The sequence below is a fragment of the Myodes glareolus genome, chromosome 5 (genome assembly GCF_982192425.1).
Source record: "Myodes glareolus chromosome 5, mMyoGla1.1, whole genome shotgun sequence".
In the NCBI taxonomy this organism is placed as follows: Eukaryota; Metazoa; Chordata; class Mammalia; order Rodentia; family Cricetidae; genus Myodes; species Myodes glareolus.
The window spans coordinates 23,273,518-23,296,793 of record NC_142030.1 but is presented as its reverse complement, the minus strand read 5'-3'; the positions used below and the strand labels follow the sequence as shown (position 1 = coordinate 23,296,793).

The following is a 23,276-nucleotide window of genomic DNA, read 5'->3' as shown; positions in this document are numbered from 1 at the left end:
ATGATGTGGGAGAATTGTCTGTATTCTGTCAATCACATTTTAATAAAACGCTGATTGGCCAGGCAGGCAATATAGGCGGAAAACCCAGACAGGAAGTAGAGGTGATGCAATAAGAACATGAGAACTCTGGGAAGAAGGGAGGTTCCTCTGTCACTCGTGCTCAGATCACCGAAGAGGCAGCATGCAACTGGCCCAGCTAAAAAAGGTACGGAGCCATGTGTTAACATAGATCAGAATAATGGGTTAAGATAAGTCATAAGAACTAATAAGTAGCCTGACCTAGTGGGCCAATCAGTTTATAATCTTATGGAGTCCTGTGTGTGATTTTCTTTGGGGTTTGCCAGCTGTGGAGTACTGGGCAGGAACAGATACCCCAACAAGCTGGCCCTCATGTTACAGTTTTTTAATGTTTGTTTATATTTAAAGGGGGATAAGCTATAGAGATGGATAATTTGCATTGATATAGATTTTGGTTTATTGATGCAAATTTAAGGTAAATTTTGTTCTGTGTATATTTCTGCTCTTGATTAAGGCATTGGATTTGTGCAGCTCATTTAAAAATGTAATGTATAATTAAAAATATAGGTTAATAGACAATCACTTATTAATAAATAATCATCTATTAATATTCAAGCTTGTAGTTATGTTAGTTAGATTTTTCAGATGTATAGAGATATATTTCAGTTAGCTAGGTATTCTTCAAATCTTTCAGAGACCTTTAGAATATGGAATTTAAATGTTTTAAGAAATTAGGATGTTTCATGACAGTGAGACATATTTGCTCCCAGCCACACCAAACTACTTCAAGAGGAAAATGGGCTTCGAAATAGCTCCTTATGTAGTTGGCTAGCCATTTGGGCAAGAAACCGCTCTTGCCTAGACTGCTTGATTAACTAGAAAAGCAGGACCCACAGAGAAATTACTGCTGAATTTGCCTAAAGGTAAGACTGCCCTTCAGGGTTCCTGCTTTATGAAAACGTCTGCCAGACACTCAGCAAGATACAGAAGAATGTGACTGACAAACTGCCCATATAGGCAGACCTGTCTTTGAAATTTCCTGCTTCATAGAAAAGTCTGCTGGATACTATGGGCCTATAGGCTGAATATGCATGCCCCAATGGTACAAAGAACTTTTGATGACTTCCAGGTAGTGAGATATCTCTGTCAATTCTAGAGTTTTGAAAGTTACTTACAATGAACTGTTGTTTACTTAGGTAATATTATTTCTTTCTGGAGTCTTTGATGGAGTTGAAGAATTTATAGTTATAGTTTTTCTTAGTTATGATAAAAGATAAAATAGATATAAACATTATAACTGTCATAACTGTCATTCTTGCATGATACCTGTGTGGTTGTATGTAATTTTACTATGTTAAAGTTAAAACCTTCCTTTTTTAATTTAAACAGAAAAGGGGAGATGATGTGGGATTTTCCTCTGTATGCTGTGATTACCATTAATGAATAGGGAAACTGCTTTGGACCTATAACAGAGCAGTATTTAGCTGGGCAGAGAAAACTAAACTGAATACTAGAAGAAAGAAGGGCAGAGTCAGAGAGACATCATGTAGCCCCGCTGGAGACAGACTCCAGAACCTTAGCCAGTAAGCCACAGCCATGTGGCCATACACAGATTAGTAGAAATGGGTTAAATTAATATGTAAGAGTTAATAAGAAGCTAGAGCTAATGTGTCAAGAAGTGATTTAATTAATACATTTTCTGTGTGATTATTTTGGTTCTGGGCAGTTAGGACAAAGAAGCAGCCTCTCTCCCTCCAACAGAGTTTTGGTTAAACAACCTAATGATTCTCTGGATTTCCTCTGTGTCTGTTGTTATATTCACCTTTTCATTTCTGATTTTCTTAATTTGGATGTTCTCTCTCTGCCTTTTGATCAGTTTTGATAAGAGTTTGTCTTGTTGTTGTTTTTCAAAGAACCAGCTCTTTAATTGATTCTTTGATTCTATTTTATTGATTTCAGCCCTCCATTTGATTATTTACTGTCATCTACGCCTCCTGGGTCAGTCTGCCTTTATTGTTCTAGAGCTTTCAGGTGTGCTGTTAAGTCCTAGTGTGAGCTTTCTCTAGTGTCTTTAGGCACTTAATGTTGCAAACTTTTCTCTTAACACTGCTTTCATAGTGTCCCATAGATTTGGGTATGTTGTGCCTTCATTTTCTTTAAATTCTAAGAAGTCTTTAATTTCCTTCTTTCTTTCTTCCTTGACCCAGTGGTGGTTCAATAGAGCACTGTTCAATTTCCATGAGTTTGTAGACTTTCTGCAAGTAGCATTGTTGTTAAATTCTAACTTTAAACTATGGTAATCCAATAAAATAGAGGGGGTTACTCCAAGTTTTTTGTATCTGTTGAGTTTTGCTTGTTACCAAGTATGTGGTCTATTTTAGAGAAGGTTACATGAGGTGCTGAGAAGAAGTTATGCTCTTTATGCTTGGGCAGAATGTACTATAGATGTCTGTTAAGTTCATTTGAGTCATGACATCTGTTAGTTTTCTTATTTCTCTGTTAAGTTTCTATCTGGTTAGCCTGTCCATTGTGGAGAGTGGGGTACTGAAATCTCCTACAATTAGTGTGTGGGGTTTGGTGTGTGATTTAAGCCTTAGTAATGTTTCTTTTACATATGTGGGTGCTCTTGTATTTGAGGCATAGATGTTCAGGATTGAGTCTTCATCTTGATGAATTGTTCCTATTATGAGTATAAAATGTCCTTCTTTATCTCTTCTGATTGAATTTTAGTTTGAAGTCTATTTTGTTAGATATTAGGATAGCTGTACCTACTTTTTCTTAGGTCCATTTGATTGGAAAATCTTTTCCCAACAGTTTATTCTGAGGTAATGTCTGTCTTTGTGGTTGAGGTATATTTCTTGTATACAATGGAAGAATGGATACTGGTTTTGTATCCATTCTCTTAGTCTGTGTCCTTTTATAGGTGAATTGAGAACACTGATATTAAGAGATATTAATTACCAGTGATTGTTAGTTCCTGTTATTTTTTGGTGGTAGTGTTGGTGTGTTTCTTTTCTTTGGGGTTTGTTGGTGTGAGGTTATCATTGCTTGTGTTTTTGTGGGTGCAGTTAGCTTCCTTGGGTTGGAGTTTTCCTTCTAGTACTTTCTATATGGTTGTATTTATGGATAGGTATTTTTAAAATCTGTTTTTGTCATGGAATATCTTATTTTTCTCTATCAATGGTCATTGAATGCAAGTAGTCCAGGCTTGCAGCTGTGGTCTCTTAGTGTCTGCATGAATCTGTCCAGGACTTCTGGCTTTCATGGTTTCCATGGAGAAGTTGGGTGTAATTCTGATAGTTCTGTCTTATATGTTACTTGGTATTTTTTCTTTTCAGCTCTTAATATTCTCTCTTTATTATGTATGTTTAGTGTTTTGATTATTATGTGGTGATGGGCTTTTTGGTTCAATCTATTTGGTGTTCTGTAAACTTCTTGCACCTTCATAGGGATATCCTTCTTTTAGATTGGGAATGATTTCTTCTATGATTTTATTGAATATATTTTCTGTGCCTTTGAGCTGGAGTAGTTCTCTTTCTTCTATCCCTATACTTTTTAGGTTTGGTCTTTTCATGGTGGTCCCAGATATCTTGGATGCTTTGTGTTAAGATTTTTTTGGATTTAATCTTTTCTTTGACTGAAGACTCTACTCTTCTATAGTATCTACAGCACCTAAGACTCTTTCTTCCATCTCTTGTATTCTGTTGGTGATGCTTGCCTCTGTAGCTCTCATTCCTTTAATCAGACTTTCCATATCCAGAATTCCCTTTGTTTGTGTTTTCTTTATTGCCTCTATTTCAATCATCAAGTCTTGAACTGTTTGTTTCACCTGCTTGATTTTTTCTTGGGCTTCTTTCAGAGATTTATTGATTTCTTTCAATTTTTGTTTTCTTTTTCTCTGTTTTTTAAAGGGAATTTCTCATTTCCTCTTTAAAGGTCTCCATTATCCTCATAAGCTATGTTTAAAATCATTTTCTCCGCTTCTTCTGAGTTAGGATGATCAAGTCTTCCTGTTGTATGACCACTGGGTTTTGGTGTTATCATACTCCTCTTTAGGTTGTTCGATGAATTCTTGCATCCTATCCATCTCTTCCTTCATTTGTTGCCCACAGTGTCTTGCCTCTTGGTTCAATCCTTGCAGTAGCTGTCTGTGTCTTTGGGAACTGCTTTTGATATGCTCTGTAATGCCACTGTCTGTGTCGCTGAGATCTCTCTTGGTCCTCTGCCTTAGCCTGCTCTCTTGGGTCACTCTCTTGGTTCACTCTGTACAGTCACAGCTTGTGCTTCAGAGTTCCTCTCTTGGTTCCCTCTTTTGGTTCTCCCTCTTGGTTCTCTTTCTTGGTCCTCTCTATGTAGTAGCAGACTGTGTTTCAGAGTTTCACTGGGGTTGTGAGGGGATAATAGGATTTCAGGGCAGGAGTGGGACTTGTAGCTTGCAAGGTCCAATGAATGGTGTGGGGGTATTGGAGCAGCCTACCTGCAGGAATCTCCAGGTGTGTTTCTTGTATGCAGCAGAAGGATGGATCCTGTTTTCACATTCATTCTCTTAGCCTGTGTCTTTTTAGGTGACTTGAGTCCATTGATATTAAGAGATATTAATGACCAGTGACTGTTAATTCCTGCTATTTTTTGGTGCTAGTGTTTGTGTGTTTCTCTTCTTTGGAGTTTTGCTGATGTGAGGTTATCTGTTGCCTATGTTTTTAGTGGATGGAGCTAGCTTCCTTGGGTTGGGATTTTCCTTCTAGTACTTTATGTAAGGTTGGTTTTGTTGATAGGTATTGTTTAAATCTGATTTTGTCATGAAATATCTTGTTTTCTCCATCAATGGCGATTCAAAGCTTTGCTGGTTACAATAGTCTTGGCTTGCATCTGTGGTTTCTTAGTGTCTGCAGCACATCTTTACAGGACCTTCTGGTTTTCAGAGTTTTCATCATGAAGTCAGGTGTAATTCTAATAGGTCTGCTTTTATATGACACTTGGCATTTTTCTTCTGCAGCTCTTAATATTCTCTCTTTATTCTGTATGTTTAGTGCTTTGATTACTATATTGTGATGTTTTTTTTTGTCTAGTCTATTTGGTGTTCTGTAAGCTTCTTGTATGTTCATAGGTATGTCCTTCTTTCGGTTGGGGAAGTTTTCTTCTATGATTTTGTTGAATGTATTTTCTGTGCCTTTGAGCTGGACTTTACTTCTTACCTCTACCAATGCTTAGACCAAATAGGTGATCCTGTCCTCAGACAGTCTTGTCAGACTGACTGCTCAGACTTTATCCTCAGACTGACTCCTCTGCTCCTGTCTCCTCCTGCCTTCTATTTCTCTCTCTGCACAGTCATATCCCTTTATGTCTCCACTTCCTTAATGCTAGAATTAAAGTCATGTGACTCCCAAATACTATGATTGAAGGTGAAGAGCCACCACCACTTGGCTCTGTTTCTCTTTTAGACTGGGCCAATTTTGTGTAGCTCGGGGTAGCTATGAACTAACAGAGATCCATCTGCCTCTGTTTCCCGAGTGCTGGGATTTAAGGTGTATACCACCACTGCCTAGACTCTATGGCTAACTAATATGGATAGTTCTGCACTCTGGTCTTCAGCCAAACTTTATTTGTTGGATCATAAACCAAGTTATCACCACAGAAAAATTGAGAAACTCAGTGTTGTCTTCCACTACATCATTTCTGGGGATTAAACTCAGGTAGCTGGTGAGTGTCTTTACTCAATGAGACAGGGACTTAATTTTTGAGACAAAGCCTCTCCCTGAACCTGGAACTTGCCAAAATAGCTAGACCAGCTGTCCAGCAAGTCCCAGTGATCCATCTATCTCTGTTTCATCAGGGATGTGATTAAAGGTACATGCTGCTGTACCCAACTTTTATGTGTGCAGGAGATCCAAACCTATGCTTGAGCAGTGTAACAACTAATCTTGGCTGTCAAGTTCATTACATCTGGAATCAGCTAAAACTGAAGCAGCTGGACATGCTTGTGTTGAATTTTCTCAATTGGATCATATGAAGTGAAAAGATGCACCCTAAATCTAGATAATATCTCTAGTGTCAGCCCACATAAAAGGACATGGAAGAAAGATGCTTTTGGTCTTTGCCTGCTTGTCCTCACTCATGCTGATGAGTTAGTATATATTGTACTCGAGGGATTCCTTTGCTGGTGTTATAACATACTTCCTTGAGATTCCTACATAGACTGAAAACTGGCAACTCTCTTGGTTTTTGCTGGGACTCCAGCACCAGACTGGGACTGTTGAGACATCCAGTCTCATGCACTCAATAACCACTGGGTTCTTGGCTTTTTCTTTGGAGACTTGGGAGACATCTGTTGTTGGATACTAGGACCACAATTTGTAAGCTACCCTAATGAATCCCACTCCCCCTCTCGGTACTGTTCCTTTAGAGAACCCTGACTAATACACTCAAATAAGCCCTTTACCAAATGAGTTAATTCCTTAGCCCCTGTGAATGGATGTTTTGTTGTGAATGAATGTCATGTTGTACACACCACCCTTCTACATCTATCAAAATGATCATACTATGTTTATCTTCATTTTGCCATAATCTTATCTTAAATATCACCTTTTCACACACAGACCTCAAACCCCAGGGATCCTATAGGAGCTCCTGGAGGAAACACCACTGAGGAGTCCCAAGTGGCTCACAGACCACCAACTTTGGGCTTGGATGCCCAAGAGCCCTTGCAGAAACAATTTCTGTCCAAACAGATCATATTAGTCCACTCAGCCTACAATGGTCATGCCTACCGCAGCTTCAGTCCCATGGATTCCCCCACCTCCCAACACTGTCACCACTCATGAGCTCTTGCTCAGAGTTACTTCTCCGGTGCTTCACAGGACATCTGATTCCTAGGCCGCTTACTGCACAGGCTGGGTCACCTTCTCAGCCTCTACTATAGTACAACCACTGCAGGAGACATCATAGATTCTGGATTGCTTCTGGGCAGTGCCCTTCCCCACCTTCTTAACCAAGCAGAAGAGACAAGCAATGCCCAAAAAGGAATATGGTGCCTGTTTGTCTTTCTAACAGAGAAAGACAGTGAGCTCAGTGGAGCCCTGAGAGAGGGAGGGGCACTGTTTAGAAAGAGAAGTCCCAGGACATGTCAATAAAAATTTTAGGGTGGTTTGACTAACTTCTCCTCAAATGACAATGGTGTTGCTAAGTAACTCCTTCAGAGGACATTCTTAAAGCCAACAGAGAGTCTTTATTCACTGACTGCAGACTATACAGGAATCATTTGCCCAAATCATGTAGCTACAAGCCGAACTGTTCTTGGCTTTTTATACACAAAACCGTATCCTGGTTGGCAAACATTAATTATTAAAAACAGTTAGCAGTAAGCAATGCTACAAGTAAAAGAGCAAGGTCAGTACACTTAGGGACTACTCCAGAACTAGAAACTATAATGATTATGACTTTGTTCTCATTTTGGCAGGTGTAGGGGTCTATGTGATAGGCTGTTAGGTTACAATGGTGCCTTGGTACGACTAACATGGCACCAATTGTGCTAAGTTCTGAGAGTGCTACAATGGTTCCCAGACCTCACATTTGATGCATGATCAGTACACTCTTCCTCTGGTTCTTCTGTCCCAGTGTCATTTCTCCGTTCTCCGAGTATCACTGCCGGTTGCACTTTCCCCCAGTGGAATGGAGCCATTCCTCCTAGGTGTGGTTTCATCCTTGTACATAGTTTTATCTCAGTGTGATAACAAGGCTGTTGCACTGTTTACAAGGCTCCTTCAGCAGTTACTATGAAACTTTCATCAGACTGTACTTGTGAAGCCAATATTTCCTTTGTAAATTTACCGAGCTCCATAAGCTCTGTAAATAAAAATAGAGTAGGACTACTTCTGGGTCTAAGATTAGTGTACAAATAAATTGTATGCTTCCTGTAGCACTGGACTTAGCGCTTACTGTCTCTATTGATGGTAACAGTTCCTGTTCATACACTGCCATATTTTGTTTGGGATTCATCCTACGTAGTACAGTTGTTCATCAATATGTCTTAGATTCCATGAGAAGTGCTCATTCTGACATCAGCAGCAAGTTGCTACAATGGGAAAAAGAACTTCCTGGAAGCCCGAGACTTAGCTGAAATTCAGGGTCTGATACTACTTAGATACAACTGATTTCCATCATAGCTTTACTTCCAATAAAAATGTTCCTTTCATTATAGTAATTGATCTGTCACTATAGTGTAGATTTTAGATTTTCTATCTAACTATTCTGTCTAACAGCTATAGTTTAGATTTCTATCTAACCTGGAGAAAACAACATATTTCTTGTTCTGTTTCATCTCTTTGAACCTCAATATTTACACCAAACATTTATAACAAACTCTACCCCAAGGAGGTGGTGTGAGGAGTGAAAGGAAAATGCCAAAAAGAGAGTGGATGCAGACACAGGGGAAGGATTACACCTTTCCTCCTTTGAAAGAATCTCTCCTGTATCTCTGAGTCTTGGAGGGAGGGAGGCAGAGACCTAGGTACTGGAAAACTAAAGGGATGATCCTTACTTCTACCCTTCTGGCAACCCATAATACTGGCAGATGATTTGGATACAGCCAATTGAATGCTGTAGACTGGAATTCTGACTCTTGGGGTGGAGAAAGAAAAGGTTATGCATTTAATATGGAATGTCTACGGCAGGCTTGTGCGTTGATTGCTTGTTCCCAATTTGGTGCCACAGAAGCTAGAGGCAGTGCATTCTCTGGAACTAGCGTTCTAGGCAGTCATGAGTCACCTGACAAGATTGCTGGGGATCAAACTTGAGACCTCTGGAAGAGCAGTACATCCTTAAACACTAAGTCAGTTCTCCAGTGGGACACAATGAAAATAATGGCATATTCCAGTTGTCTCTCTAGGGTGGGCCAGGGGTTAAGCCAAATCACCTTCTCAGTGAGGTGCTTCTGGCAGCCTTCTCTGGATTAGAGGGTCCCCCCCGTGCTTCCCTAGCTCCATGAGATAGGCTTTCCTAGAACTTGTCCCTTTTGCACTGGAAAAGCCTGCAGTTTTAGAACGAGGCTCATCTGTTTGGTTTTTCACAGTGCAGCAGCCCTTATTGAGCTAGTTCCTGGACTCAGTGTTGGGGAGCATGTGAAAGACAAACGTGTTCTGCAGATGGTCTGCACACTCCCGGTCAGCTGTCTTGTAAGGGGGAGGTGGGTAAGGGAAGAACTTGGGAGGCTGCTGTCAGGATGTAATATGTGAGAGATGAATGAATAAAAAGAAGTATTTCTATATCAGAATCTGCATCCACGATACCCCAGGAGAATCAAACAGGGCTGCAGAAACTCTTTTGAAATCTTCCACCCCTGAACATAAAGAATTCATGAAGACACCCAAACATGCAATGAACATGATTTATTCTCCTTTCCTGTGTCATTAGCATTCTAGTTACTAGGTAATATTTTTTTCTGTGTATATGAGTCCACAGACCGGAGAAGTCTGGGTCCAAACCACAAAGTTCTCAACGATAGAACAGAAACACGGCTGCTTCAGTTATCTCCCGGCTATTGCTGTACCCACTGTGAGTTCCATATCCACTCCAATCAAATGCAGAGAAGTCACCACACTGCATGGGGTTACCTTCTGGGAAGTATCCTCCTCCACCAATGCAGTGCTGAAAAACAGGGGAAGGAAGTAGCAATGAGGTGTTATGGTTTGCATATGAAGTTCTATATCAAAGATGGTATATACTGAAGATCTGATCCTCAATATAACCAATATTTAGAGGCAGAACTTTGGGGAGGGGATTAACTATGAGAATCCCGCCTTCACCAGTTAGTTAATCACTAACAGACTCACCATTTTGAACTGACTATTGGGAGTTGGCGGAGCTATGGAAGGGGGCATCTGGTTAGAGGAATAGATCACTGAAGGTGTTAGTGGTATTGTTTGAAGGGCATCTTTCTCTGGCCTTTCCTGGTCTTTCTTGGGTCCTTGAAAACTGTGACATGGGTCATATTACTCTGATATGTCTTCTTGCATGATATTTCTGCCCCACTATGGATTTAAAAGTGATAGAGTCAAATGACCATGGGTTAAAATCTTGGAAATCCTCAAGCTAACAAAGTCCTTATTCTTAGTCAGGGTGACATTTGCTGTGATGAAACCTCATAAACACAGCAACTTGGGGGAGAAAAGAGTTTATTTGGTGCATAATTTCACATCGTTGTTCATCATTGAAGGAACTCAGGACAGGAATTCAAACAGGACAGGAACCTGGAGGCAGGAACTCATGTTGAGGTCATGAAGAAGTGAAGCTTTATGGTTTGCTCAGTCTGTTTTCTTACAGAACTCAGGACCACCAGATCAAGGGTGATGCCATCCCTTTATCAATCAGCAATTAAGCAAATGTTCTTCAGGCTTGCCTACAGCCTGCACTTATGAAGGCATTTTCTCAATGAAGGTTTTCTCATCTCAGATGACCAAGTTGTCATAAAACTAGCCAGCACACTTCTTTCCATATATTGTTTCTCTCAGGTATTTATCACAGAGGCAAACCCCACTAATATAGCTAATGAGCTCAGAGACATCTCAAAAAACCAAGTTCATGTGACTGTTCCTCATCAGATTCTACATTGGGAGTATTGCTCTATTTGATCCATAAACCCCACTTCCATAGACTCTAGTGACATTACTGTCTCTTTCTACCTTTCCTTCAACTTCTCCGAGCCTTTGTTCTCAGCTTCTTTGGCTAGTCTTTTCCTTCATGAATTCCTTAATTGTTACTTCTCAGGGGGACACATTTACAACTCACTTATGATTTGTGTAGCCCTTTAGCTTTAGTTATGAACAATTCACTGATTGCTTAAAAATCCCTATCTCCAATTCAGATATTTCTTAAGGTCAATGCTTAGAGATCAGGCTGCCATTTATAATCACTACTCAGGGTCTTCATACTCCACATGACAACAAACAAATAAACAAATATTAAAAACACAGTTACAGCCACTCATAACTTACAAATGGGGATTTCTCTAGGGGAAGTTCATTGGCAAGTTTGCCATTGTGAATGTCATAGGCTGTATTTACACAAGCTAGAATGACTATGCTGTTTGTAGGCAATACAAATCTCCTGGGACCCCCATCACATTCAAAGTCCATCAATGATCAAGGCATGTAACATTGGGGCTGAAGAGATAGTTCTGTGTTTTAGAGCACTTGCTGCTCTTGCAGAGAACCAGGTTTGGGTCCCAGAACCCATATGGGCTCATAATTGCTGTAACTCCAGTTCCTGGATATAGAATGACCTCTTCTAGCTCAAGTGCACCAGGATCTCAAGCAATACACACACACATATGCAGGCAAAACACTCATACTCATAAAATAAATACATCTGAAACAAGGCAAAATAAAATCCCACCCAAAGAAGCTAGTAGCTTGGGGGCTAGAGAGATGGTCCAGAGGTTTACTCTACCAGAGAATCAAAGTTCAGATGCCACCATCCGTATCAGATCCCAGCAACAAATCATAAGACTTTAGTTCCAACTCCCAGGGTCCAATGTGTCCTTTTGACCTCTGTGATCACTTGAATATACATGTGCACACATACAAGCAAACTCACATAAATGTTTTAAAAATCCAACATCATATGTCTGTATATCCCTCATTGATCCCAAACATATTAATCACCCAGACATCTTGGCTTACTATTTATTATTCATCTACTCAAACAAAAACCATGAAATTATTCAAAATTACTTCTCTTCACACTCTCTGTGTTCTACTATTAATATTTTTCAAATCTTTGGAGCTCATTAGTGCCCACTGTTCCCTGAAATGTCCATCACATTATATCAGGCTTTTATTTGGACCATGGAATATTGGACCATTTCAATGTTTATTTCCTTATGCTTAGTCTTTCTTCCATTACAGTCTGTGACCTCTAGGCTACCTATGTCATCTTTGAAAAAAAGAATGATCATATCAATCTTATGTGCACACTAAAACTTTATATTGTTGCTCATGACTTATACAACCCCCAAACCACTGCTGTGATGTAAAAGTGCTGTGTAATCTAGTTCATGTTAACATTTCTAAAAGGAGTTCTTTCTGTATCCCACATCCATCTTACATACCGAAAATGAAAACAGCTTGCCACTCCCCCCATATCATATGCTCTCTCCTATTTCACCATTCCACATCACAGTGCCAGTGTTGTGCTTGATAATAAAACTCCTCCATCTTGACTAGATGAGGGACAAGCTAATGACTGAGGAATAAATGGACATAGATCTATAGGATCATCTGCCAGGAACTGACAATGCTATTCTCAGATTGTTACTTTAGGGATGGCTGGATCCCAAAAGAACATGCTAATTTATTTTTTGAGATAAGGTCTTAATAGGTCGTGTTTTTTTTTTTTTTTGACTTGGAACTCACTGTGTAGACCAGGATGGCCTCAAATTCACAGAGACCTGCATGTTTCTACCACCTGAGTTCTGGGATTAAAGATGTGCATCACCCTGCTTGGCCAGAACAGGCTAATTTGTTAGAGGTTTTACTGTGACAATAAAAGGGCTCCATCTTCAATGTGCTTTTGGGACCAAATTTTTAAAAAAACAAAACAAAACATTATGAGTCTAATGATCACAGGCTCAGAGGTCATCAGGTTGCTGTAGTGGAACTGAATTCACCTGCCTTGGCACTTACTTGATATGCTAACATCCAACAAGAGAAATTCCCTGTGATAGGGAGGAGAATGGCCTGGGTGAGGTCTACCAGATGTCCAGGACTCTCCTAGTCACGCCTTTACACAACAAAAATCTTACAACCCGCCCCCCCCCAAAGAAAAAGAATGGAAAGGATATGTTTCACTCTGGAAGCTTAATCCTCGGTGGAGATTAATTCTCTAGCAATTTCAGCCTCCAAAGGTTTACACATACGTCCTGAATACAAGTGTCACCCTCATTCCAAGTAACTGAGTGTTTTGTCTTAAAATCTAAGCAAAAGCAACAGTGCATTAGAAGTTTGTAATGTTGACTGGATGGATTTCAACAAGACAGTATTTTCTGTGTCTAGACAGAACTTCTGATCCCTGAGACAAAGCAAGGTATAGAGTAAGGTCACACACCGTATATGTATGCACACTAATATGACAGTCTCCCATACTCAATATACACAGAAACACAGTCTTATTCAAGAGTCTCTTTGGTCACTACAGACTTACACACTCAGTGTTACATCCAGTGACCTTCATCCCAGCACACAAGGCGTTGGCTGCTCCCTCATTATTAAACACTCTGAATTGGATGTATCCTGCAGTGAATTCCTCTGAAAACAAAAGACAGAAAACAGCATTCAAGGAAAATGCTAGAAATAGTTGTCAGTCCAGAGTTTAGTGGTGCCAGGTTCAGGATATACAGTCCAAAATATTAGCCCCATTGGAGGAGCGTCATCTACTTCCATCCACAGACTCCAAGAGCCAGTCTTTGAAAAAAGGTCCCCATCTGTCAGAGCTTGAGTGGAGAAATTGCTGATATGGCAAGGTCTATACTCAATATCTTGTCACAGCAGTTAGCAAGTGCATCCATTCTGGTCATGTTCACATTTACCTTGCTAACTTTTCTTTAAAGCCTTACATTCCAAGAATAAACAAGAAGAGCTTTGAATTATACAAGTCAGGCTTAGCATTTACAAAGTGCACATGCTACATATTTATTCATATTAAGCAACATGGCTGTCATCCTAACAACTGAAATAAATCTTCATTTTTTCTGTTGTTCTGTCCTGTGCACATGGACCTGGTCTGTTCCTAAGAAACCTCTGACTGATAATGAGGTTGCCAAGAGTAGATTTTGGAATCATGTTTCCCCAGTGCAAATGCCAACTCTCCTGATTATACCCTGTGCTCTCAAGCAAGTTGCTGGACTCAGTGCTCCAGCCTCCTAATCTGTAGAGTGGGTTAGTGATAGTTGAGAGCCCAATGGCAATCAACTGAATGGAGTGAAACAAAACACAAACTCTCACAGAAGAGAAGCAGGCTGTGGTGGATGGTAAATGACTGTTACTTATCATAACTGAGTTTATCACGTGTCCTGCAGAGGATTCAGGAGCATTAGAGACTCACTCTGGCCATTGGGGGAGTAATAAGCGGCTGTCTTCTGAGCATCACCGAAGTCATAGAGCACTTGTGTTGCTGGGCCATTGTCAGTCCAACACTTTCCTCCTCCATATTTCACCGGGTAAATCTACAAGAAACAAAAGAAGCCACTGGATAAGGATGGCAGCATTGGCAATCTTAGGCACACTAAGCTGTACAGAGAAGCACAGCGTGTGTTCAGTAACAGATGATTCCCAACCAGTCAGATAAGAAAGAATCCTTCCCTTTGTCTGTATCTCTCTGACACGCTAGACCCCTCCCCCTTTTCTTTTCTTTCCCCTCCACACTTTTCTCCTCTCTTCTCTTTTTCACATACCCCTACTCTTTGGCTTTCTTGGCCCATGACACTTCAGAATAAGGGAAACATGAAACACAATCCATCAAACCTCAAACACCCGCCTCTCTCCCCACACAGATGAAAAACAGCTTCAGCCAACAGTTTTGAGTACCTGGTACAGGCCAAACAGATTATGGCCCATATACTTCAGGAAGCCACTGTAGGTGTGGTACCTCAGCAGGGAGCTGTTCTTCCAATTTTCCAGGGGGCAATTATTGGGCACATGCCAGATCCCCAGGTTCTCAGCCTGGATGTCGAAGTAGCCAGGGTTCTGGAAAACAACCAACACTGAGCCTGACCAGACCAGGAGATTTCACTAAGCAGAAGACCCTCATTCACAGCAGAGCTGGTATCTCTGGGCTCCAGGTGGACAGAGGGTCAACCATGTTCAGATGTCCTTATTTCTAAGGACAATGGTCCCACTTCTACCACCTACTTACCGAAAAGCGTACTTGGGAGGATGCTGAGGTTCAAGGTAAACACTTACCACTTCTTCAGCCCTGTGTTGAAGGACAACCTTCCCACCTCTCCACGGCATCCTGAGCTACCCTCGCATCCTCTTGCTTTCCCAAGTGATTACAGAGTGTACCTACCTTGTAGTCATCACTTGTGGCCCCCTCTGCAGTCCCAAAGGTGTTGTAGTTGGCCCAATTGCCGTCCCCCTCTGGGTAGTCTGCTTTGTTGCCTTGCTGACTGGACCAGCGATCGCCCACCGTGCACTTCCCACGCATGTTGTTCTCGTGCACACTGGCCACCAGGGTCCATCCACCACCAGCAGTGGTCATGTCACAGAAGGTCTGGTAGATGACACCATTCTCCGTGCGGAGGAAATAGAGGCCATCTGTAGAGAGAAGCAGTCCACAGTCCTGTCTTCAGGCTCATTCTTAATTTCTGTTCCAGAAACAGAATGGCTCTAGGCATCACAAACATGGCTAGTGCCTCATGCCCTGAGTGTCCTACCACAGTTGTTCCTGGGATTGTGCCTGAGTTCAGAAAGCCATGCTTCTGTGACGGAGGCAGAACACAGTATTGTCCAAAGTGACAGGGATGTTAAACATAGTGTTATCAAAGACTTAGCAACTCCACTTGGTAGATACCCAAAGAACTGGTAACAGGGACTCAGATATGGACATTCATGTTTGTTACAGCTCTGGACACAAGACCTGAATGGCAGAAACAAGTCAAGTGTTTCTCTACATAAAAAGGAATAAGCAAAATATATGCTATCTAGTAAACAGAATCGTATGTTTTGTACAGTCCTATATATCCCATAGATCAAAGAGAATGAAGTGAACTGAAGAAATGGCTCAGTGGATAAGAGCAAGTACTGCTCTAGCAGAGGATTTGAGGTATCTTCCCAGCACTCACATTTGACAGTGTACAAGTACTTATCACTCCAGCTCCAGAGGACTAGATGACCTCTTCTGGACTCTGCAGGCACCTGCATACCTGCACATATATGTACACATTCCCAAACACAGATGTACATCTATGCAAGTATATTATCATTAATATAATAATAATAAATCTTTTTAAAGTAAGGTAATTCTTCTACAACACTTAAGTACCTTGAAGCTTGCTAATGTAATAAGGCAGATGCCTTATATGAGATAACAAGAATTGACAGATTCACAGATGTAGGAAACAAAACAGCAGCTCACAGGGAATATAGGAATTTGTTACTTGGTGGCTACAGAATTTTTATTTAAGGAATGAAAACCTTCTGGAGATGAATAGTGGTGATCCCTCCCATTGTAAAAGTCACTCTTGACTCTGAAAACCCTTAAAATTGGGTAAGTAAAAATTTTATCCACCATGTACATTTGATCACATTTTCTATATCAAAAAAGAACAATGATTACAGAGGGCAAATCTGATTTGTGTTTGCATTTTTGAGACAGGGTATCCCAAGGCTGGCTTGGAGCCTTCAATCCTCTGCCGTAGGCTCCCAAGTGTTAGGATCACAGTGTGCTCTTTAAATGCTTCATCACTCACCTTGTGCCCCAGTGACCTCCTTCTTGATTTCCTTGCAGCTTCTGAACAGAGAGGAAGACACAGGATTGGCCGAAGTGTTGATAACCTCATTTTCTTTCACTAGAGAAAATGCAGAGTTTCACTCTCATGGGACACCCAGCCTCCCCTGTCATTCATCCTAAACTCATTCCACGACCTCTCAAAGCCTCCCTCTGAGAATCAACAAGATTTCTAACTAGGAAGAAAGACAAGAGATTTGAAGTGTGGAGAAGTTTGTGTCCAAAGTCCTGAAAAAGAAGAATAAAGTGAAGTCCATCTTTGCAGGTAGAGGAAATGCAGGGAGCCTAATGTGCCTGAATCTTGGGTCATGAGGTAGACAGTGCAGAGACTGATCAAGAGAGCATGGAAAAAAAGCCTTGCAAATTGGCCTCAATTCTGTAAAGTCCTCTGAGAAGACAGAAGGGGTGGAAACAAATGGAAACTTTGGGTTCAAAACTATCCAGGTCTAAGTAGCTCCATGTTTACCAGTCAAGTATTTTTGAATTGTATTCAGTATGTCTGTGCCTCAGATCCCTAGTGCTTCATATCAGTCTGACAAAGATTATCATGTAGAGATCATGTAAGATGACATTTAGGGACTTGTTTCTTTCCTTAAAGATACTAAAAATCCAGTGAAGGGGAATTACACATTTTAAAATACCACCGTGTTCTTGTAGAGAGTGAAATTGAAAATATTCTCTGGGCACAAACCAGACCATTCACTTGGTATTGAAACCCTAAAGCAAAGGTCCTAAGTTTAAGGAGTGACTAGGATGAGACTCAGCTCTTGCAGAAGTTCCACTAGAGCTACACACAAGTACAGGCTTGGGACCAGGACCTGTCTCAGCAATGTCATTGACACTGGTCATTTCCTTCAAGAACCAACCAGCATCAAGACTAATCTCAAAGGCATTATCTTTATGGGGATAGACTAGGTTGTATTTACATATCCAGGAATATTTATATATACACATGTATATAATACAAACATATACATAAATACATATACATATTATAGGAAGCATGTATATATTTCCACAGTTAAACAAATAGAGACCTTTATTTTGTAGAATGTGGGGGTGGGAGATAAGTTGGAAAGGTTGGAAGGAGGAAAAGGAATGGTATAACAATACAATTATATTTAATTTTCATTTTTTAAAAAAGGCAGAATCAGCCAAGTTATGTTGACCCACATCTTTAATTTCAGCACACAGGTAGCAGAGCCAGGCAGATCTCTGAGTTTGAGGCCAGTCTGGTCTACAGATGGAGTTCCAGGACAGTCAGGGCTACACGGAAAAACACAATCTCAAAAACAACAACAACAACAACAACAACAACAACAACAACAACATTATGATCTCTGGACAGAGTCCCAGGTCCTGAAAGTAACCCAGTCTAATGATGACTGTCTTTAAGGCTGGAGGGTGAGCTGAGGAATCTGGGGTCCTGTATCAGTACTCACATGCACTGCAACTTCTGGCGACCACAATGATAAACAGCAGGAAGCCGAGTTTCATCATGGTCATCTAGAGAAGAGCAAGAAGAAGGTCACTCTCTATCCAGACCACCTTTTCCCCATACCTGTCTCAGCTTCTATCTAGTTCCACTTAAAGGCTCCTTCCTTTCCTTTAAACTCCTTGCATTTCTGGGTCCTAAGGCAGACCTGAGCCGGAGTCCACTTTCCTTCTTCCAGCGACAGCAACTACCTTCCCCTCTATACCTGGCTAGACACTCAGAGTAGCCTGCTGAGTTGAAGTAAGCCCCCCCCCTCTCTCTCTCTCTTTCTCTCTCTCTCTCTCTCTTTCTCCTTCTCTCTCTCTCTGGTCCAAGTGAGGCTCTTGTCCTTTTATGGGAAGAGCCTGGCTGAAAATAGCCCAGATTCTACCAGGCTCCCCCTTTCCTGGCAGGATGCCACTGCAGGGGCAACTTTTATTTCCTACAAGAAAGTTCTTTGTACAGTGATGACTCATGTGATTAAAGGCTCAAAAAGACATATTTAGAAATATCATATTCTAGTACTATTACTAGGTTTGTGAATTTCACTGAATTGTGTGTTTCCCAAAAAGGAAATAGATGAGGAGACTTACAACATTTGACACCCATTTTTGTGTGTGTATGTCTTTCTTGGAAGATGTGGAAACAAGCCTCTCTCTCTGCAGAACCTCTAGTGTGGGCCAGGTGAGGCTCTTGTCCTTTTATGGGAAGAACCTGGTAGGCATAGCCCAGACTTTGCCAGGCTCCCCTTTTCTGGCAGGATGCCACTAGAGGAGAAATTTTTATTTACTTCAGGAAAGTTCTTTGTACCGTGATGACTCGTGGGATTCAAGTCTCTAAAAGATACATTTAAAACACCATATTCTAGCGTTATTACCATGTTTGAGAATTTCAATGAACTGTGCATTTTCCAAAAAGGTAATAAATAAGGAAATTTGCAACATTTGACATCCCTTGGACTTTTTTGTTTGTGTCTTTCTTGCAATACTAAAAAAATGGCAAATATTTATAATTATGCTCATTTCATAAGAGAAGAAAACTTTCATGGGAGGCACTTACAATGTATAAAAGTGTACATTTCCTAGCCCAGGCTGGCCTCAAACTCACTGTGTATGTGAAGATGTCCTTGAACTCCTGATTCTCTTCATCCCACCTCCTCAGTGTTGCGATTACAGGGACACACCATCAAATCCTCACTATAAAAAAGGAAAGTTTAACAACAAAATAGCAATATAATCATTTAAGAATAAATATAAAACTTCAATCTGCATAAATGAAGTTCCATATAACCCTCACTATTCGTCCTTGATTTTCTCATAATTACTACAAACTCCTGAAGTTTTACAATAGACTGAACTTGGGATGAAGTCACTAGGAATCCCCGCCGAAGATGCTTCGTGCTTCCTCTATCTCTGCCTTTTGTTTCTCCAGTTCTCAGATACCACTTTGGTCTATAATGGAATGAACTCCTTTTTTTTTTTTAAAGAATATGTTTTTTTTTTCCGTTAGACTTGTTTATTCAAGTATCCGAAAACACTCTTTCCACTTCCTCCCCTCCTCCCAATACCCTCCCGCTCCCCCCACTCCCTCTCCTCCTCCCTCACCATTCCCAAGAGCAGTCAGGGTTTCCTGTCCTGTGGGAAATCCAAGTTCCTCCCCACCACCCTCCAGGTCCAGGAAGGTGAGCATTCAAACAGGCCAGGATCCCAAAAAAGACCCAGTGCCATTGTCAATGGCTTCTCAGTCTTCATTTGGACCTTGGGGGCTCTGTCAGCCCCCATGTCAGCCACATTCAGAGAATCCGGTTTGATCACATGCTCGTTCAGTCCCAGTCCAGCTGGCCTTGGTGAGCTCTCATTCAATCAGTCCCCTTGTATCAGTGGGTGAACGCACCCTTCGCGGTCCTGACTTCCAGTGCTCCAATGTGGGTCTCCTTCTCTATTTCCATCCATCGTCGGATGAAGGCTCCCTCCGATTTTGCTTTCCTTGCTCATGATCTCCCTCCCTCTGCTTCTCATTTGGACCTAGGGAGTTAAGTCCAGTGTTCCAATATTTGTCTCTGTCTCTATCTCCAATTATCGCCATATGAAGGTTCTGTGGTGACATTCAAAATATTCGTCAGTATGGTTATGGGCCAGGGCCAGTTCAAGCACCCTCTTCTCTGTTGCCCAGAGTACAATCTGGGAACCGCTCCTTGGGCCTGGAAACCCCTCCAGAATCAAGTCTCTTGCAAACCCTAAAATGGCTCCTTTAGTTGAGATATAAACATCCCTGCTCCCATAACCATCCTTACTCCCTCCCCCCAATCCCCCAAGCCATCCCCAATCCTCCCCCTCTCCCATCTCCCTAACCATCGTCCCTTACTTCCACCCCCCACCCCCCATACCCAAGTTTGCCTGGCAATCTTGCCTACTTCTAATATCCAGGAGGATAACTATATCATTTTCTTCAGGTTCACCTTCATATTTAGCTTCTCTAGGATCACAAATTATAGTCTCAAAGACCTTTAACTATGGTTAAAATCCACTTATGAGTGAGTACATACCATATTCCTCTTTTTGGGTCTGGGTTACCTAACTCAGTAAAGCGTTTTCTATTTCCATCCATTTGCATGCAAAATTCAAGATGTCATTGTTTTTTACCGCTTAGTAAAACTCTAATGTGTATATGCTCCACACCTTTTTTAACCATTCTTCTATTGAGGGGCACCTAGGTTGTTTCCAGGTTCTGGCTATTACAAATAGTGCAGCTATGAACAGAGTTGAACAAATACTTTTGCAGTATGATAGGGCATCTCTTGGGTATATTCCCAAGAGTGGAATTGCTGGGTCCTGAGGGAGGTTGACTCCCAGTTTCCTGAGAAACCGCCACACTGATTTCCACAGTGGCTGTACAAGTTTGCATTCCCACCAACAATGGATGAGTGTTCCCCTCACTCCACATCCTCTCCAGCATAGGCTATCATTGGTGTTTTTGAGTTTAGCTATTCTGACAGGTGTAAGATGGCATCTCAAAGTGGTTTTGATTTGCATTTCCCTGATCGCTAAGGAGGTTGAGCATGTCCTTAAGTGTCTTCTGCCCATTCGAAGTTCATCTGTTATGAATTCTCTGTTCAGATCAGTACCCCATTTTTTAATTGGGTTAATTAGAGTTTTAGTGTCTAGTTTCTTGAGTTCTTTGTATATTTTGGAGATCAGACCTTTGTCTGATGAGGGATTGGTGAAGATCTTCTCCCAGTCCGAAGGCAGCCTTTTTGTCTTACTGACAGTGTCCTTTGTTTACAGAAGCTTCTCAGTTTCAGTAGGTCCCATTTATTCATTGTTTCTCTTATTGTCTGTGTTTCTGGGGTCCTACTTAGGAAGTGGCCTCCTGTGCCTATATCTTGTGGACTACTTCCCACTTTCTCTTCTATCAGGTTCAAAGTGCACAGATTAATGTTGATGTCTTTAATCCATTTGGACTTGAGTTTTGTGCATGGTGATAGATATGGATCTACTTTCATTCTTCTACAGGTTGACATCCAGTTATGCCAGCACCATTGGTTAAAGATGCTTTCCTTCTTCCATTGTATACATTTAGCTCCCTTGTCGAAAATTAGGTGTTCATAGGTTTGTGAGTTAATATCCGGGTCTTCTATTCGATTCCATAGGTCGACTTCTCTGTTCTTATGCCAATACCAAGCTGTTTTCAATACTGTAGCTCTGTAATAGAGTTTGAAGTCAGGGATGGTAATGCCTCCAGAAGTTCCTTTATTGTATAAGATTGTTTTGGCTATCCTGGGTTTTTTGTTTTGCCATATAAACTTGATTATTGTTCTCTCAAGGTCTGTGAAAAAGTTTGATGGGATTTTGATGGGGATTGCATTGAATCTATAGATTGCTTTTGGCAGAATTGCCATTTTTACTATGTTGATTCTCCCAATCCAAGAGCAGGGGAGGTCTTTCCGTTTTCTGGTATCCTCCTCAATTTCTTTCTTCAGAGACTTAAAGTTCTTGTCAAATAGGTCTTTCACTTCCTTAGTTAGAGTTATCCCAAGATATTTTATGCTGTTTTTGGCTATCGTGAAAGGTGATGTTTCTCTGATTTCCCTCTCTGCTTCTTTATCCTTTGTGTATAGGAGGGCAACTGATTTTTTGGAGTTGATCTTTCATCCTGCCACATTACTAAAGGTGTTTATCAGCTGTAGGAGTTCTTTGGTAGAGTTTTTAGGGTCGCTTATGTACACTATCATATCATCAGCAAATAACGAAAGTTTAACATCATCCTTTCCAATTCGAACCCCCTTGATCTCCTTATGTTGTCTTATTGCTATTGCTAGAACTTCAAGCACTCTATTGAAGAGGTATGGAGAGAGTGGACAGCCTTTTTATGTTCCTGATTTTAGTGGAATGACTTTGAGTTTCTCTCCATTCAATTTGATGTTAGCTGTCGGCTTGCTGTATATTGCATTTATTATATTTAGGTATGATCCTTGTATCCCCAGTCTCTCCGACACCTTTATCATAATGGGGTGTTGAATTTTGTCAAAAGCTTTTTGAGCATCCAATGAAATGATCATATGGTTTTTTTCTTTCAGTTTATTTATATGATGGATTACATTGATAGATTTGCGTATGTTGAACCAGCCCTGCGTCTCTGGGATGAAGCCTACTTGATCATAATGGATAATTTTTCTAATGTGTTCTTGGATTCGGTTTGCCAGGATTTTATTGAGAATTTTCGCGTCAATGTTCCTGAGTGAGATTGGTCTGTAATTCTCTTCCTTGGTTGTGTCTTTGTGTGGTTTTGGTATCAGGGTAAATGTAGCCCCATAAAAGGAGTTTGGCAATGACTCTTCTGTTTCTATAATGTGGAATACATTAAGGAGTATAGGTATTAGCTCTTTCTGGAAGTTCTGGTAGAATTCTGCACTGAAACCATCTTGCCCTGGGCTTTTTTTGGTAGGGAGATTTTTGATAACAGCTTCTAATTCTTCACAGCTGACAGGTCTATTTAGATTGTTCACCTGGTCTTGGTTCAACTTTGGTATATGGTACTTATCTAAAAAAATGTCCATTTCTTTTACATTTTCGAACTTTGTGGCATATAAACTTTCGTAGTAAGATCTAATGATTCTCTGAATTTCTTCTGTGTCTGTGGTTATGTCCCCCTTTTTATTTCTGATATTATTAATTTGCATGTTCTCTCTCTGCCGTTTGATTAGTTTGGATAGGGGTTTGTCGATCTTGTTGATTTTCTCCAAGAACCTGCTTTTTGTTTCATTGATTCTTTGGATTGTTTTCTGTGT

The 23,276-nt window shown here is 40.8% G+C and overlaps 1 protein-coding gene across 1 annotated transcript; it reads right to left on the bottom strand.

Annotated features, from left to right (window-relative positions):
- Window positions 1-9,386: 9,386 nt before the first annotated feature.
- Window positions 9,387-18,294, bottom strand: LOC148122005 (intelectin-1a-like). Its single transcript, XM_087906147.1, has 8 exons — window positions 18,159-18,294; window positions 17,958-18,021; window positions 16,478-16,576; window positions 15,076-15,323; window positions 14,595-14,753; window positions 14,113-14,233; window positions 13,213-13,316; window positions 9,387-9,660 (listed from the first exon to the last, which is right to left on the bottom strand). Exons 2-8 carry the CDS (start codon window positions 18,019-18,021, stop codon window positions 9,508-9,510), a joined length of 948 nt encoding a protein of 315 aa, XP_087762273.1. The 5' UTR covers window positions 18,159-18,294; the 3' UTR covers window positions 9,387-9,507.
- Between the last annotated feature and the right edge of the window lie 4,982 nt (window positions 18,295-23,276).

Excerpts from the sequence above, each read along its gene's own strand:
- LOC148122005 (XM_087906147.1), bottom strand. The coding sequence starts at position 18,021 with ATGACCATGATGAAACTCGGCTTCCTGCTGTTTATCATTGTGGTCGCC. Across the intron at positions 15,324-16,477 it reads GGAGGTCACTGGGGCACAAG|ATGGCCTCTATTTCCTCCGC; the intron begins GTGAGTGATGAA and ends TTCTCTCTACAG. Across the intron at positions 14,754-15,075 it reads CCACAAGTGATGACTACAAG|AACCCTGGCTACTTCGACAT; the intron begins GTAGGTACACTC and ends GTTGTTTTCCAG.